The following is an 18,020-nucleotide window of genomic DNA, read 5'->3' as shown; positions in this document are numbered from 1 at the left end:
GGAGGAGGCCTGTGGGCTCACAGGCCAGCCAGACATGCTTCAGTGTGGATGGGTGGTTTATGTGTGCGTGCGGCTGTGAGTTGGAAACTGACGTAGCACCGCTGATCTTAAGGCTCTCTGCTTTCGCTGCTGTTACGGCACTATTTGCCAGGTCCTGCCACAGCTGTTTGACAGTGTTCTTTAATGGACAGTGTTACATAATGGACAGGCAGGAGGAGAAAGCGAGATGTTTTGGGAGTTGTGGCTGTAAACCGAAACAAAGGGAGCTGACTTTAGAATATAGAAATGTGTTCCTGCAGCAAATTGTATCTGCGCTGTTAGCATTGACAATACCTTGCTGGTATTGCGAAGGAGTTCAGTTTAGCAAAAAAAGAAAAGAAAAATAGCTCTGCTGGTTTTTATTTATTTACTTATTTCTTAAATCAAGGACTGCTTAAACTTTAAAATAATAATGTGGATCCCTTACTGAAGTGGTTTTCTTACCATCTGCTGTGACTGATATGTTTGCATCTCACATTTCTTCAAGTATATATATATATTAAAAAAACAACATCCCACCAAGCAAGCACACACTGACTGAGAGAAATGCCACTTTGCATAGAATCAACATCAGAGGCAGTCGTCAGCTTCTCCCTGCTCCTCCTGGTTGACAGTTGTTGTAATTGCGAATTGATTTTTTTCTTTTTTCTTTTTTCTTTAACTTTTCCTGGGATGTAAAACCAGGAAAGAGGGAGGAGGAGGAGTGTTAGGGGTTAGACTATAGAAAGGACAAAAGTACAGTGGCACAGCTCGCCTTTGTCGCTGAATGGTAGATGAAATGTTTAATGCAGAGGAGAGCAGTGGAATTTGGTTGGCCTGCTCTGTTATGTAACTGTTCTCCACTCTAAGGCGAGCAGCTGAGCACCCGGCGCTACATTATTGATGTGGGAGTTTCCAGATTTACAGGTAGCCGTGGAGCAAAAATAGGGAGAAGGCAGGTTGTTTAGAGGGTCAGAGTTTCTGTTGTTTCTGTGTGCGTCTGTCTGCCTGCCTCCTCCGCGGGTCACGCTGCGTAGGAGAAAAAAACATAGGGAAGAGTTGAACTGTTGACCTGGATAAGTATAGCTTCCTATGCTAGGTACAGAACATACTCAGACAGCTGATTATGTGGAGCTTTATTTAGTTTTAATTGGCAGTTTCATTAATTATTTTCATCTATGACATAACTAAGGCTGCCGTGATTCGGTGCATGCAGGGAGTCTGATAAATGGGTCAGCAAATTGTACTGAACCATTTATTTTAAAACAGTGTGTACGTGTTTGCGTAGTAAGTTTAATTATGCAATAATTAGAAAGTGCATTCAAAGCTAACGCCACCCCCGATGTGCACATGTGACCCTCAAATATTTTTCAGCTGGGTCAGATCAAGCAGGTGTTTTTAATGCTCCTAAAAAAGGAGCGAGAGAAGAAATATTCCTTCTTGCTTTGTTTAAAAAAAAAAAAAGAAGCATAAAGAAGGACTTTGATTATTTACCACAGTGAAAAAAGTGAAAAGTGAAAAAAAAAATAGCATCAGAAATCTGCCAACAATACGAAGAGCAGTGGTTTCGATTGCACGTGAGACAAACGAGGGCGGAAAGCAACTTTTTTTGCCATATGTTCCCGTCAGCATCTTGGGGGTTTGTGCATTCAGCTTGACTGGACAACGAGATGGGTGTGTAACAGCAGGCTAAGTAGCGAGCATCCCACACTCTCCAGTTTCTGGTACCTAGAAGGGGGAGAGGAGGAATCTGTAAAGAAGGAGGATGAGGGGGGCTGGGGGTTGAAGGGGACGAGTTAGACTGGAAGAGAAAGGGTGTGCCAGCTGTAATGGGCCTGGCTTGTGTCTGTGAACGTAGGAGACTGATTTATTGCGATGGTCCTCTCCCTGTGTTTTCCTCTTTATTGATTCCCCTGACATGCAGTCTCATAATAGTGCCCAGCACACAGAAAAGGAGAGGATGGCTGGCTAACTGCAGCAGACAGGTGGACATTGTGTAGTGACAACCTAAGTTACATCCTCATTAATGGCTTTTGGGATCAGGTTTTGCAGCTCGGTAACCCTACTGGGTTTGTAGTGTTTGGCCTCATGCTAGATCTGAGAAAGATTGTCTTATTAATCCATCCTTTCTCTACCTGAAAGGCATTGTTTTTGGGCATATTAAAGAGGGTTAGTTTAGGGTTAGTTTATTAGAATAGATACTGATTAATATTTTGAGCTTACCAGTAGCTTAACATGATACTGTTTCACCTTTGTAGCATGGTGGCTATGTTTAAACATAGACATTGTTTCGACCTGCCTCTTTTCTGCTCTCACCTCTTGAATTGTAGTAAAAACAGCATCAATAATTAATGATCCAATTAATAGTTTACACTGGTTTTTATTGAGCCGTCAAAGTGATGGAGAGCCTGCTGGTGGTGAACTCCGCCACTGCCTGCGCGCTGCCTTCGACCTGAATCAGCACTTTGCGGGGCCTCGGAGTCGGAGCGAAACGGCAGGGCCGGGCGCAGACTGCTGATACTCACAATTTATGGCCGTGATGAGTTTCCTGCTTGCTGAAAAATCAGACAGTGCCTTAAAGGGGGAATGGTGCCCATTTGTGGCATGCCGCTGTTAATAAAGCTTCAGGGAAAGTAAGGAGAGAAGGCTGGGTGTGTCTCGGTGCTCACTCAAATTCTTTTTCTAAAACATTAAGAGTGGGCTGGGGAGGGGCCTGAAGATGGAGGCGTGCCACAGGAAGAAGAACACACATAGGTGGAGGTTGAACTGTAAATGATGGAAGCTTGAGATGAGCCACATAGTGTCTATATTCATTCAGTCTATAGCTCCACATCAAACACACTACACTCTCATTGGAGAGCAAAGTGTGCTCTGGTGTTACGCTGCTGACAGAAGAGCAGCTGAAAGGCAAAGGAGGTAATTACTATTGTCAGCTGTTGGCGAGAGGGCCACGGAGGCCAAAGCCTATCTGGGGACATCCATAATAGTTTATCACAGCACATTACTACATACACTAAGTAGTTGCAGTGCTTCTTTAGAATGATGGATGGATAGTAATACAAAGGGTGTTGTTTGGCCTAAACTGACCTTGCAGCTTGGTCACAACAAAATTGCAAGTTGGAAAATGTTATTGAAGATCTTTTTCTTTTTACTATATTAAAGGGGGAATATTATGATCTTATTTCTTCTCATCATTTCTTCTTGGACTCTTCCAGTGTAGCTTTGTATGATTCACAGTCCAAACTAATCCTTATTTGTCATATACTGGACTAGATTGTGCTCTTTCTGAAACAAATCATTTAAGTTCCTTCACCTTTAAGTGAATTTTCTTCTGATTCACAAAAAGAATAATAAATAAAAAGTCTTCTCCCACTGATATCATATAGAACCAAGAGTACAAAAAAAAAAAAAAAATCAGTGTTTACAGCAGTTTGACACTTGAGATTTTGGCTAATATTGATTACTTATACATACTGACACTACACTGACTTTGTTATTTGAAACTTGATTTGCAACCAAGATAAAATATGGATAAGACAGGACATAAGATACATTGTGTTTTAATATTGAAAAATATTGAAAAAGAAAGCTAGGAAGTTAAAAATTAATTTGAAGCCAGAAACAGACCTTCTGTTTAAGAGCCACAGTTCTGCAGGCATGTCTCTTTACGAGAAGCAGATTTTCTTTTAAAGGTTAGAGCCTGAGAGATTTATCAGTGAGCCAGTATTATCGGCCGATAGTAGTTATTTGCTAAGTGGCATTGGCGTTTATGCCAATAAATGAAAATTTAAAAAGTAAAAAAAAAAAGGGAGAAACACCTTCAGTGATGTTATAAGTACCAGAGCGCACTCTGCAACTTTCCAGTTGGCCACCTATGTTTGGAAACACAACAGCCAGCTGATCCGAGCAGAGTCAGGCAGAGCCTGTATGAGTGCATAAACAACTGGAGATAGCAAATGTTATGGAAGGCTGTTTATCCTTTGTGTGTCTTAATGGGAAAACCTTTTTTATTTCCGATCCATCGGAATATTAAATTTCAAAATCTCCAAATAATTCTGTACATATCTGTTAAGAAAGTACTGAACCCCATATTACCCCAGTGCAATGAGGGATTATTTAAGACATTTCTGGCTATGTGTATTCACAGTGACCCTGCAAACAACGTCTTCCATGCAGGTTCTTTTTTGTCCTGTGCTGAAAATTCTTTCTCTTTACCCCTGTCCAGTCCAGCCTCCCACCACCTCCTCAGCCTCCACATCTAGCAGCATATGCAGTCTATTTTTATGCCTTTCCATCAGCGTTCCCTGATTTCCCTGAGATTGAATCCTGAGCCAGATAATACTTGAAGGAAGCCTGTCCTCTATAGATCCATTAGGTTCTACAGCTCTGTGCAGGGGAAGTGAAGTGTGGCGAATGTGATGTATGTGGCCCATGGGTAAACAAGTCGAGTGTTTTCAGATGACCTCACTTGTGACTGCAGCCCTGAGGTCCGCTATTGACTTTGTACATCTGTGCAAACACACAAGTCTACAACAGCATGTTTGCTGCCAAGAACACGTTGTGTGTCTGTATTATTTAAATGGCCCATTCTTCGGTAAATGTTTTAATAAGAGCAACTTTATTTCCCCTTTGTAAAATGAATTGGCATCATAGCTGAATATCATTTAAATGAATTATGCATTGTAATGGGATGCTAAAATGATCTTACTGACTGAAGTCCTAGACAGAGAAGAGCAGGATTTGACTCTTAACTTGTGCCTGTCTTCACCTCCACACTGCTCTCCCCTGAGAATCTCAGCACTACCTTTGGATTCAATATTTTTTGCTCTTTTTAATTAGCTTTAAATGTTAAGCTTCTTAATCAAATTGAAAGTGCTCATCTCACTGCTCTGTACATCCACACTGGAGAACAGGACAAACCCTGCAGAATCACAAAGTTGCTTCTGGAGATAGATGGATAGTTTTGATCGGTTCACATTTGTCTTATTAGAAGTCTTCCCTTTATAACTGATTATTGTCCTGAAGGCACGACAAGAGTAGAGAAATGCCCCAGAATCCTTCATCCTGCGATCGTAGCCACTTGCCTGGCTTTCTCAAGGCCATGTATCCGTCGATGCTACGGCAGAAGTTGTAATCAGAGCCTCATCTTTAAAAGCTCTCCCCGGTGCACTTTAGATCGAGGTCAGTTAAGGTTGTGTGGCATTGCAATCTGAATCCCCAGTTAAACACATTAGAGGTCTGCCCTGCTCCCTACTATAGATGCAGCTTCTTTAGAATAAGATAGCAGTGTGCTGACTTTGTTTCAACAAAACAGAATCTGGCCCGAATGTTTCTGAAGATTGCGGTCTGAAAAAAATCAGAGGAATGTAACGTGGAACGTGTTTTGATTGAAAGCAAAGTTTGCCTTAACTATATCTGAAGAAATGAAGAAAGGTCTATTTCTTCACCTGCTCAGGAGGGGCAGCTAATCTGAGGAAGGCTGACTAAAAGGGAGGAGGATGGGAACTAAAAATTCTTGTGTGATATGTTTCATGAACTGAGGGGACAAAGCCGGATTATTTTGAACTGTGAATCATGCAGAACTACCTATTAGCCAAAGTATTGTAAAGAAAACAAAACTTCGCTCTGTGGCCTATATGTTATCTTAATGAGGCTCTTTTCTCTTTATAATCATACTAAACATATTTATTTATTTCAAATGGGCCGTTTATCCTTGCCCCGCCCACTCCTTGTCTATTTGTCTGTTTATCAGAGGTTCCTAATGTGCTGTTGGAACACATGTAATACCTTTAAAGGATTTGAAGCTTCAGATTGTGCTTTTGACTTCAGCCATGGCTTGCGTCTTGTTTAGTTTTCTTAACTGTGCAGTGCTAAACTCAATCCATCTGCGTCTTTTCCTTCTCTGCAGGGATTTTAGGAGCGGTTATCTCTCTTGCTGAATTATGGGAGCATGTGAGCACTCGTGTGTTTGCGTGTGTGTGTGTGTGTGTTGGAATGTGAATGACTGGATGTCTTATTTCGAGTTCTCTGTGTGGGTGTGTGCGCGCGTTAATGTCTGTACTTTGTGGCGTCCTCACTTGTCCCTCTCGATGTCCTCTCTCGTGTGTATATGCCCTCCCTCCCACCTTACAGGAGATTTGGATGGCCATTGGTGGGACCATGCGTCATGGCATAGCAGTGAGGCTTCCCCACTGTCTTTGGTGAGACATGTGGAGCCCTGCGTTGACCCTCCCTCCCTACCACCCGCCCCCTTAAGCCCACCTCTCTCTCTCACTCTCTCTCTCCTTCCCTCTCTTTCTGTCTCTCTCTCTTCTCTCCCCCGTCCCCTGTCCTCCCGGAGTCTTTTTGTCATTTCATGTTTCCTTTGTTTTATTTACACCTTTGCATGTTGTTTTTTCTGTTTTTTCTTTCTGTTTTTTATCCCACACCTGTAGGGGACAGTCAAAGGGGAAAAAGAAAAACTATTGAGCAGGCATTTATGTCCGAGGCGACACACACCTTATCTGAGAGGCAAAAGAAAATGGTGCGCTTTGGGGGACACTCATTTGAAGAGGACTTGGCATGGTGTGAACCGCAGGTTAAAGACTCGGGAGTTGATACGTGCAGTAGCACTACGCTAAACGAGGAGCATAGCCATAGTGAGAAGGTACTGAGACAATCTAGCCTGCTTTTTTTTTTCTTTTTTTTTTGTTATGATTATTATTTATGACCTTACCCATCCAGTCTTTGTTTGCTCTCTGTCACCAAGTGTAAATAGGTGAGATGTCTGTTTTATGGATTTTATTTAACGTTGTATAAATTGATTTCTCTTGCGATTTTTAAAAAAATTGATTTATTGTTTTTGGTTCGGTTACTTTTGGCTCCACCTCGGTGTTGCCTTAAAAATAAAAGTCATTTGGGGACACCCTCTTTGCTTGCTACTTGTACTTGCTGTATTGCTCCCCAAATAGAAACTACACCTCTTTACAGTAGCTGTAAAAGACTTGGGCATTGACACACAACCTCTCTGTTTGTCATGGCACTCAGGAATGTGGGTCTCTCCTAGTTGCATGCTCGTTTTTTTTCCTCCGTATGTTGTGTTCTTGCTCTGCAGCGGTCCTGTTTAGTGTAGTAGGAACACCCTTACTCGGGCCTGTCCCCTCTCACTCTGCTGCCCTACCCCACAGCACCCAGTCCAGACAGATCCTGTCCCCTCTGCCCAATTTTCCACTCACTTCTATAGAAAAAAAAGACACAAACACACACACAAACAGGGAAGATTGGATTAGTTTTGCACCAAAAAAACATTTGTTTTTCTTTTTTCCCTTCCACTGCTGCATCTGTGATATCACCCTGTGTCTCATAGCTTTATTCTGTGCTGTCTGTTTTTCATCCTTTTTGATCTCTAATGTGGCACCCTAGGATCTACTTCATCTGTATCACGTCTACCCCCCTCCCTCTTTTTTTTTTCACTATCTGCTTTTCCCCTCACTACTCCACTTGATGGTGGCCGTGTGTTTGTGTGTAGCAAAGCACCAGAGTCACACTCTGGTCTTCCTGCTCCCGTTTGAAGAGCTGGTTTTAGGAGGAGTGTTGAGGCTGCTTGCTTTACTCTGCATGGGGCGTTGCATGAAGCTTAACTCCACCCTCACACCAGCAGGTTCACACAAACTCTGTGAGACAGTAAATGAGCTGTGTGTTACTTGGAGAAATTTCAGATTTTCCTTTGAACGCTTTTGGCCTAACAGATAAAACTGCATCACCTGGAGTTTAAATTACTGAGCTATCCAAGTTTGTGTGAACATTCTTCCCCCAAGTGAACAAATAAAGTGCTCCCTTCACGCCCTCCTTTCACTGTTTTGTTGTCTGCTTTGGTCTGAAGTGATCGAACTAAAATGGATGACTTGTTAAACAAAAGGTGTGTTGTTGCTCTGACCTTGTAGCACCCAGTGACGTGGCAGCCGTCCAAAGATGGGGATCGCCTAATAGGGCGCATTTTGCTCAACAAGCGCATGAAAGATGGAAGTGTGCCTCGAGACTCAGGTGCTCTGCTCGGTCTGAAGGTGAGCTTGCAGCCTGTGTGGGCGTCATTTGCACTGCACACACTCATGTTGAACTGCCATTAGAATATCCTGTTAAAATATGCATATTTAGCACAGTGACTTTAACATTTTACCCAGTAGGGTTCAGTCAAAAGGATCAGTGTTAGATGTGGCATTTAGGTGGAAGGTTAAAAATTTTGTGCCTTTTTTTTTAGGTTTCTTCACAGCTTTCTGTTGTTACATCATACAGTAGTACGAGTCACTATTAATAGCCATTATATTCCTGATGAATATTAATAAGTGTTGTTTGATACTGGGCTCTCTAATCTTCTGAACTCATTCATACTGAGCTACTTCAGTGAACAGAATTCAGCTGCTCGGAGGAAACAAGTCGGAGCAGAACCTCCCAGTATTGTCCCTGCAGTTATTCCCTGTTTGTGCATTATACAGTACCATCACGTTCTAATGTAAATTTACATTCTTTGCTCTCTGTGTGTCTTTTTCTCATAGTTTTAGTGCTGCCTGCTTCTTATTGATCAAATTCTTTATTGATTGCTAAGTCAGTTTCCCTTTCAGTGTCTCCATCTATTCAAAAAGCATATACTTATTTTTATATAGATAGTAGTTTTGTTTTATCCTTCACTGTTGTGTAATTCTGTCGGTGGTGCGTACCCTTAAAAAAATAAGAGAGCGGCCGAATGTCCACAGGAGCATGGCAGCAGCCGCTGGAGAAAGAAGCGAGAGCGGCAAGATGGGGAAAAAAATCATTACTGATTAAATGAGCCTCCTGAAATGGCATGTTTGTGTCTGCTCAGTGCTTCTGTGCATTTCTGTCCGCTCAGCAGCAGCCACCCAGCTCCACAATCCAGCCAGTCAGTCCATCAGTCAGGTTGCCAGCCTCGCCCTCACTGCCCATCTCTTTCTCTCTCTTATGCTCTCTTCATCTGCAAGCCTCCCTCTCTCTATCTCCTGCCTGTTACATAAAGCCATTTCATTTAGCAGACTTCCCTAAGCTCCTTTGTATGTTGGCATTCAGCTGCCATTAAGAGGGGATTTTTATTTGTATGATGCCAGTGTAAGCCGAGGAGAGTGGAGTACAGCAGCTCAGGACTGTACAGTACAGCTCTAGCCCACGGCCTTGCACTGTTACAGAACCACGGTACAGCACCGGAGTTTTTCCACGGGGAACAAAGCACAGTCCTGGACAGTTTCTGAAAAGATTTAGACTTTTAACACTGACCTTCTCCCTTCCAGTGTATTTCTTGTGGTTTCAAACCTCACAGGCAAAAACTGAAGCCATAACATCAACAGAATGCTTTGAGAAAATAAGTCCATGTTTTTCTATGAGCTGCAGGGCTTGCATGCTAATGCGCTGCATTAAATCTACAGTTATTATGACATAGCTCGACTTTTGTTTCACAAATGCATTTTAGTACCAGCGCAGTCACCTCTCTGTTTCTACAGGTGGTGGGAGGCAAGATGACAGAATCTGGTAGACTTTGTGCTTTTATCACTAAAGTGAGGAAAGGAAGTCTAGCAGACACTGTTGGACACCTAAGACCAGGTATTGAAAAACACATGCACACATTTATGAAGAAATTAAACTGGCAAAATTCAGCTGTGACGACAGTGTGAGCAGAAAGGATTAAGATCTTCCACGTGATGCTGAGCATCTCTGGTGTTTTTGCAGGAGATCAGGTGCTGGAGTGGAACGGGAAGCTTTTACAAGGAGCCACATTTAAAGAAGTTTACAATATCATACTAGAATCCAAGCCGGAGCCGCAGGTGGAGCTGGTGGTCTCGCGGCCTATAGGGTAAGATCTCGCAACCAGTGTCACACATGCAGACACACATTGTTCTTCACAACACAACTTTGATGATTTTGGTGTTAATAAGCAACAGGATGCTCTCGCTCACACTAACCAAGGTGTTAGGCATGGGTGAGAATTTGCGCTGCAATTGTGTTACTTTTCCATACAACACAATAAGCATACTGAAGCAGACGAGTTCACTAGATGTGTTAAAATTGTGATTTGAAAATGTAATTTTTAATTAAGCGAAGCCAGGACTAGGATCTGTCAAGGGCATCGACCTTTTTCCCACTATATGCTGGGATAGTTTGTGACCCCCAGAAAAGGAATTGTGTGTTTAATGATAAAACTAAATATGGTGCAGGACGATAATTCAGACCAAGGAGAGGCACTATAAGAAAAAAACTCTTTTTTTGATACATACCGGTACTCAGAACAGGGTGAGGTCTCAGTGATGGGAGAAGCAATTATCTGGTTCAGGGGTGTCAAACATATGGCCTGGGGGCCAAAGACTCCCTTCCAGCCCACTGGATGGCCTTGGTAAACGTGAAGGAAGGAATAGATTCTGTGCTTCAATGGTCATGGTCATTCACACTACACCAAAAGGTACCGAGTAATAAATAAACAAAAAATATCCTGAACCTTTCCCTATCTCCAGTACAAGTTTCTGTGTTTTATAGTGGGTCCAAAGTTTAAAAAAAATCAATTTCCTTCAGCAACATTTCTTTATCATGTGGAAAAATGAAGATTTACTGTTGAAGTTCTTTTTTCTTCTATTAAGATGTCTAAACATTTCCATGTGTGGCTAAACTTCTTCACGCTGACAGAAGGGGAGTTTTTACTGGTCTGGCCCACTTAAGCTCAAACTGGGCTGTATGTGGCTCACGATGTAAAATGAGTTTGACGTCCCTGCTCTAGATGAATCCTGACATCTCAGATCAAGAGTGGGATTCATCTAGAGAGGGGCTGCTTTATTACACATACCTCCACTGCATATACCTGGAATCTGTGTCTAACAGCCAGTCAGATGAGAAGCAGAGTATAACTTCTGCTCCTGTTGTGCTGTGTGTGGAAATGCATGCTTCAAGTATTTCTTTAAAAACAAAGGATAGAATGGGACACACAGACAGCTCTGAGACACACAATTCACATTTATAGATGGATTTTGACAGACATTTCAGTATTTTATGAAACAGACGTGATATGAAAAATATTTGGAGTGATGTTGGAGAGCTCTGTATGTGTGGCTGAGGACGCACAAACAGACTTTGCAGTACTCTCTGCAGTTATTATTATGGGAAAATCTGTGTGAAATGTAAAGCATAAAGTTTAGGTTATATTAAATCTATATTAAGTGTATAAACAAACCTACTTGTATGAGCATTCATTCTCCCGCTTTGACCAATGCAGAATTTACAGGACTCTGTAGGATATGTTGTTACTCTAATCTTAGTGACTCATATAGTTTCATTTAAATACTTTCAGTATTTTGTCTTCCTAAACTCCTAAATGCAAAATACCAGCTACAACAATAAAAGACTTGTCCCTGCTTCACTCTCACGTTGGTGCAAACCATGCATAAATCTGGACTTTAGCATTAGTCAGTATTTCAAAGAATCACACTTTAGATTGTACCAACATCTCTTACCTATTTGATTTGATTTCGCTGTAAAACTATTACAGTGCCAAGATCTGTAGGTTTGTGCCACATAGCTGCCTCTGTGACTCAGAATAGCTTCATATTTTTGGAATGTGGAGACTGAATCTGAAGGGAACATAGCTCAGAATGTGTTTGCGAAGGAGCTGTGCCGAGCTGTTTATTCAGCATCTGTTCCTCCCTCCCTCTGGCTCCGGCTCTGCCATTTCTGGCCTCATAAGGCACCAAAGAATGCCGGCCGGCAAAAAACTTGAAAGCCCGTCACATTGTTTATCCTCTACACTCCGATTGCTTTTGAAAGACAGAGGCACCTTTGCTTTGTCGATTCCTAGGTCTGACCTGCTTTGTGCCATTGAGGGGGCCGTTGGGTGAATGAAGACTAATGTGGTGCTTACGGTCATTAAAGCGCAGTGCATTTGGTATTAGCTTAAATTGATCCGCTCCATCCCCCTCCTTCTCTCCTGCTTCTCACACTCTTTCACTTTCTTTTTTGCTTTTTTTTCAGAGATATTCCAAGGATACCAGACAGCACACACTCACAACTGGAATCAAGTGAGTTCTGTCAACATTTTTTCCGTGGGTTTGACAGTGTGCCGTTTGATCCTATTAATCATCCCAGAAACACCAAGTGAAGGAAATGTCTGTTTGGCGCAGATTGCGTTTGTCACCCTGCCTTTTTATCTTCCCCCACATGGCAAGATTTTTGTGCTCTTTTTGCGTTTCCTTTCTTTGTATGTTCTTGCTACAATCTCCAGTTTTCTCCCTGTGTGGCGCAAAAACTACAAACAGCAAACAGATGGGTGGATTATCTGACTGTGTCGTCTGTGCCCTGCCAGGTTCGAGTTCTTTCGAGTCTCAGAAGATGGACCGTCCTTCCATCTCTGTCACTTCTCCTATGAGTCCCAGCATGCTGAGGGACGCCCCCCAGTACCTGTCAGGACAGCTCTCAGTAAGTGAGCTCAGCTCCACATATGGGCTACATGTAAAAGCCGGGAAGAGGATTGGATTGTTAGAGAGGATTTAATTGCTTTTGAGATCATAGATGAGCTAGTAAGTATAATTTTCCCATTGCAGATTCATTATGCAACCAATTATTTTCTTTTTTTTTAGTTTAAATCTTAATTCAAACCCTTGTTAAACGTTGTCAGACTCAGCAAACTCACTCAGCCTGTTCAGCTGGCCCATCACCAAGCCAGCACAGGACTGTAGATCAGATTACGTTGTGTGTTGTTCATTATCCAGTATAAAAACCCTCCTGGGGTAAATTTGGTAAAAAGGCTGCATTAAAATGAGATAAATCAAATCTTAAATTTAGGATTCAAGAATGTGCTTTTCCTGCTCTTTCAATATTTATGAGAGCCTCATAGAGTATTTGGTCACCACTAAAACATATCCTACACTGTATAGCGCAGCCTTTTCATCCACTCGCTGCTTAAAGTTCTGGATTTTCATGAGAGGGCCGACCTTGAAGTTCGCAGTGGACTAATCACTAAAACAGTTCAGCTCACTGGATAAACCTTGCAAGACCTTGATGAGTAATTCTACACAGTAAGGAGCTGTCTGTATCAAGCATCGTCTGTGGATAACAATCGTGTTTAACGTCACTGTGACGCAAGCTTTGAGGCGGAGGAGAAAAAGGTCTAAAAGACAAAAAGATCTAATTGTGAGCCGCTGATAATTTTCTCCGAGGACCTATGCAGAACAGGGCAGAGCAGCTCAGGGATGAGTAATCTTTGAGAAAGCAGAAATTTAAAAAATACAAAACCTGCTGGCTTAATTCTTTCATCTAAATGACAAATTTCTGTTGTTGTGTTTTGGGTGTATTGTGAGTTGTTGTGTTTTGTGGTTTTGGTTTATTGCATTTTCTTTTCTTTCTTTTTTTTCTTTTGCTGTTTAATTTATGCTTATCCAGAGCCAAAGCCTTAGTAGAAGAACACCGCCTTTTGCCCCTAGGGTCCAGGTAATGGGCCCTGTGTGAAGGGCACAAACTCTGTTTGGTTTTTTTTGCTCATTGACTGTTGACTGGCCTTTTTTTCTGTTTCCATACTTTGGAAAATGCATTCCTGGGGAAATGGCAGCTTTGAGTTTCCCTCTTAGTGCAGTGCATTGTGTCATTTTCCTTGATTTGATTTCTTGGTATCATTCTTATGATTAGAGTTCTTATAGCTCATTGTAACCCATACACATCATTATCCCCAAGTAGTGCATGCTCGACTAATCGGAGCTTATTTTAAGAGACGCTCTTGCATTGCCTGATGTCTTTGGACTGACTTCAGTGATTGACCTAATTGAAACAGTAGTTTAGTATTGTGTCTATGGCAATGCTGGTCGGTGTCTCTGTCAATCTTTCTAGGACAAAGATCTCTGTTTTTTCTTTTTTCTCCTGCTTCAGTGTGACGTGAACCCAGGCCTCGATAACTCTAACCCTGCACGCATACACAGAAGGGCTCCCCCATGTGCGAGTTGAAGTGATGCTAATTAGCAGATCTGAGCTGATGGCTGTGTGGTTTCATGTTGCAGTGAAAAGATACTGAGTTCACCATCCTCTTTGGAAAGCCAAAGCCAAAACTGCATTTCCCCCATTACAGATACCAGATTTAACGAATAAGCAAATTGTACCTCCCAAATAATAACTCCAAACAGAGCGAAGCCTGGAAGGCTTCTCTTTGCTACAAGCTGCCTGCTTTAATATCACTCTGTCTTTTCTGTGGTTTCTGTTTTATGGTCATTATTGATTTAGATAGCCTGAGGGTTAATATTCCTGTGTTAAACCTTAGATATTTATTTCACTGTTGTGTTGTTTTGCTTAAGCGAGATCTAAGCATCATATCCTATGTGTCGGTAATATTGTTGGTGTGTGTAACAGAGCATGCAGAGGAAAGGGTGCACTGCGTGTTTTCCAGATCAAACATATGAATCGTTCAGGTTTATGTGTGTGTCTACATTAATGTTGTTAAAGCCAGCATGTTTCAGTAAACTGCTTACTTGTTAGTTGGCTGTATTGGACACACTGTACATCAGACTCAGTAGTATATTTAGGTGTTTTACTTATTGTTGCTAGTTTTTATGGTGAATCTTACTCTACATTTGAATTCATATTTTGCAGTATGTGGCATTTTGGTGGGCTAGAGATTACTTGGTACAATTTGTTTTTCCCATGAGCCCCCTGCTGTCTGTTTCGACTTGTCTTGAATGCTCTTTCCTGCATTGCTGCATGAACGGCGAGTCCTCTTAAACAGTGCAGACCCCTATCCATAATCATATTCTGAATGAAGTATGGACCAGAACTTAGAAGTCTTACTTCTCATTTCATCTGATTTCTTTTAAGGCTTCAGCTGGCCTTTTATTTCTTCTAAGTTTTTTCTCCTGGAGTCCATACTTTTCTTTTAGCGTGAACTGTTTGATTCCTATTGCAGCAGCATGACTGATTTCTCGTTATCGATCCCCACTGAATACTTGGGAGGACCCTATTAGAGATGCCATCATATAGGTAGATGGTGGGACAGTGTTAATTTTAGAGCATGTTGCCTTTAGCATTTCACTACAATTCACTCCAGCTGTAAAGGTCAGTTCCATTTAAAAAACTGTAATCAGACACACTTGAATACTATAGATTTAAAAAAAGAAACATAAGGATTAAATTAGAACACGAAAAGGAGAGTTTTTGCATCTTTAAAAATCATTATCACACCATTTTAACATTGATATAGTTTTAGTTTATGAAAATGACATCCTAGCAATTGGATACCCTCCTCCTTTTTCCTAAAGGGTAAATACAGGAGAAGACCCCGCACTGAGGCTTATACTGATTGAAAAGGTGTTGAACTCAACAAAAGGATATAGATGCATATGTGAGGACTCGATGAAGTTGTCTTCTCCTGCATTATTCCCTTTATGTACTCTCATTTGTGCTGGCCCTGAGCTGTCTCTCAGCAGGCTGCCTCTGCTCTCCCCCCTCCCCCAGGTCAAACTGTGGTATGACAAAGTGGGCCATCAGCTAATCGTCACCATCCTGGGTGCCAAAGACCTGCCACCCAGGGAAGACGGCCGGCCCAGGAACCCTTACGTCAAAATCTACTTCCTCCCTGACAGAAGGTAAGAGTAGAAACAGTTCCTCTATTTCAGGGCATAATTTCCCCGATGGTAGAAAGACACTAAAAAAAGATTATGCACTAAGGTCAATTTATGGGAGGCATTGATGTGAGGTTTATTTCATAATTATGCTCTTATTTTCTTATTAAGTAATTTATTCTTATGTATTGATGAGGAATGCAGAAAATGGACGTTAAGAAGCAGTTAGCACGTTCACTTTGCCATGTCGTTCCCTGCAGCTGCATGCTGTGGTGCTGTGCTCTGTGCTGTGTCGTGTGATGGATTTGTTGTATTCGTGGCTCTTCCCTATCATGATTGTAAATAAAAACAGTTTGAATTATTGTTCCTCCAGTGACAAAAGCAAGAGGAGAACAAAAACAGTAAAGAAATCCTTAGAGCCCAAATGGAACCAGACCTTTATGTACTCGCCGGTGCACCGGCGGGAGTTTCGGGAACGTATGCTGGAGATCACATTGTGGGACCAAGCCAGGGTGAGGGAGGAGGAGAGCGAATTCCTGGGAGAGGTGAGAAAACCAAACCCAAGCCCTCACAGAGACACTCAGTAACAGTATCTCAGCTTATCCTCTTGAATGGTGTCAAGCCTTTAAGAAAGCTGCTGGCCATCACAAAGTGTTGGGTGGTCCAGTCCTTGCCTATCATGGATAGGCGTGTGAGTGACAGAAAGGGCTTTTTTGGGGATTTACATTTTCTGTAAAAGCTAGCATGTTTTACTTTGCCCTGATTCCATCAGTGAGAAAAAAAATATGTGAGCTTAAAACATTTGGAGTGAAGCCACTTTTTTAAGGAGAGAAAATTTACTTGGGCCTTTTACTTCTGCCAGATCCTGATTGAGCTGGAGACGGCTCTTCTCGATGACGAGCCACACTGGTACAAGCTACAAACACACGACGTGTCATCTATCCCACTCCCACGTGCCTCCCCGAACGCACAGCGCCGGCAGCTCCACGGAGAGAGTCCAACGCGGCGGCTGCAGAGTGAGTAACACCTCTGTCGCTCAAATGGCCCCAAAATGTGCTGAAAGTGACTATAAGAGTCAGAAGGTGGGCATCCTGTAGGAAAAACATTTTACCTGCTGTAATGTAAAGACATGTGACATTCATTCACAGTGTGAGATGGAAGCAGGTCAGCTGATTTTCTAATACCAATGCAGATACATTGGCTTCGGGTATCTGCTGATACCGACTATCAGTCCATTACATGGGTTAAATTAATAATCCTTACTTTGAGTGAGAGACAGGGAGTCTTTGTTTTAATGACTCATGCTTGACTTAAACATTGCTTTCCGAGCTTTACACTCAAGCAAGGTTACGATAAATGAAAGATTAAAAAACACGTTTGTTTTTTATCTAATTCATTTGCACCCTGCACAATATCAGAGTGTTTAATGTACTCTACTGTCACTGATGGTTCTCTGCCCTTGCTACGTATGCACCTCCTCACACCCCGCCACACACTACCAATGAGACAGGTGAAGCAATGACAGCAGCTAATAATGTGGCCTTAAGTGCAAAAACACATTTATACCAGCTGTGGCATGATAAGAGAGAGAAATCTGCAGCTATCAGAGAAAGAGTCAATGGAGGTTTTTACTCGTGTGCGTTTTGTAGCTTGTCTTCATGCGCGTTTCCTTATATTCCTTTTTTATTACTTGAAGCTTGCCATCATACAAATATATCTGTGGCGACAGACTCATGGCACCGAACACTCAGAAATCTAAATTTTAGCACTGAGATAAATGAAAACAACAATAGGTAGCTTTCTGATTTTTGTAGTTGTTTCAACAAACAAGGAGCCATATATATTTATCTGATCAGTGCCCATGCTGTTTGCCTGCTGGCCTTTTCTGTTGCTGCTTCAGGTCATCGAGGCCTTTACGGCCGTTGTTATTTCTGCATATTTTGTTTCTGTTGTCCATGTCACATCTACCTTACTGCTTCTGCTTTTACAGACAAAGGCTCTTATTCACACAACTCAGGTAAAGACCTTTGCCCTGCCAGACATTGCAGCTTTATGGAGCATCTGAGTGTCGTCCTCCTCCTCTTTAAACACACACCCTTGTGCCCCAATTCTCCACCCCTTTCCCCCCTCCCCCTTAACAGCTGACGCTTCTGCTGCCTTACGTGGATTTCTGTGCGGAGGTTTGGTGTATATTTTACACCGCTCGTTCCTTATCCACACAGAGCAGCAGAACCACAGACGCTGTGGGGAAACGGGGAGATTTAGGACACAGTGGTCTCTCCTTCTCTGTGTGTTCACCTGTTAACTGCCTCACAACCCCCACCCTGTAACCCAAAACCAGATTCTGCCAATCTGTATTCAGTCCTAATGTGATGTTATTAAAACCCGAGCTGTCCGCCCCTCCTGACAGACATAATTGGCCTATGACCACCTGCCTCTCCT

General features: G+C 42.2%; 1 protein-coding gene across 5 annotated transcripts in view; it reads left to right on the top strand.

The window, feature by feature from the left end:
- The window catches only part of rims2a (regulating synaptic membrane exocytosis 2a), a 155,735-nt gene that overhangs the window by 79,808 nt on the left and 57,907 nt on the right, over positions 1 to 18,020 (top strand). For 4 of the 5 annotated variants that reach the window (XM_086310518.1, XM_086310512.1, XM_086310513.1 and 1 more), the window contains 11 exons: positions 6,453 to 6,664; positions 7,941 to 8,060; positions 9,504 to 9,603; positions 9,730 to 9,853; positions 12,013 to 12,059; positions 12,344 to 12,456; positions 13,420 to 13,467; positions 15,472 to 15,602; positions 15,931 to 16,123; positions 16,441 to 16,594; positions 17,569 to 17,595. In XM_086310518.1, coding sequence (XP_086166644.1) covers positions 6,453 to 6,664; positions 7,941 to 8,060; positions 9,504 to 9,603; positions 9,730 to 9,853; positions 12,013 to 12,059; positions 12,344 to 12,456; positions 13,420 to 13,467; positions 15,472 to 15,602; positions 15,931 to 16,123; positions 16,441 to 16,594; positions 17,569 to 17,595 — 1,269 coding nt within the window. Of the gene's footprint in view, positions 1 to 6,150; positions 6,219 to 6,452; positions 6,665 to 7,940; positions 8,061 to 9,503; positions 9,604 to 9,729; positions 9,854 to 12,012; positions 12,060 to 12,343; positions 12,457 to 13,419; positions 13,468 to 15,471; positions 15,603 to 15,930; positions 16,124 to 16,440; positions 16,595 to 17,568; positions 17,596 to 18,020 lie in introns of all 5 variants that reach the window. The other variant, XM_086310515.1, reaches the window with a different exon arrangement.

Source organism: Aulonocara sp. 'chitande type north' Nkhata Bay, linkage group LG11 (genome assembly GCF_057382095.1).
Source record: "Aulonocara sp. 'chitande type north' Nkhata Bay isolate Kocher_YH1m ecotype deep benthic linkage group LG11, A_spYH_male_GT1.1, whole genome shotgun sequence".
Taxonomy (NCBI): Eukaryota; Metazoa; Chordata; class Actinopteri; order Cichliformes; family Cichlidae; genus Aulonocara; species Aulonocara sp. 'chitande type north' Nkhata Bay.
The sequence above is the reverse complement of the archived record's forward strand: the minus strand, read 5'-3'. Positions and strand labels throughout refer to the sequence as shown.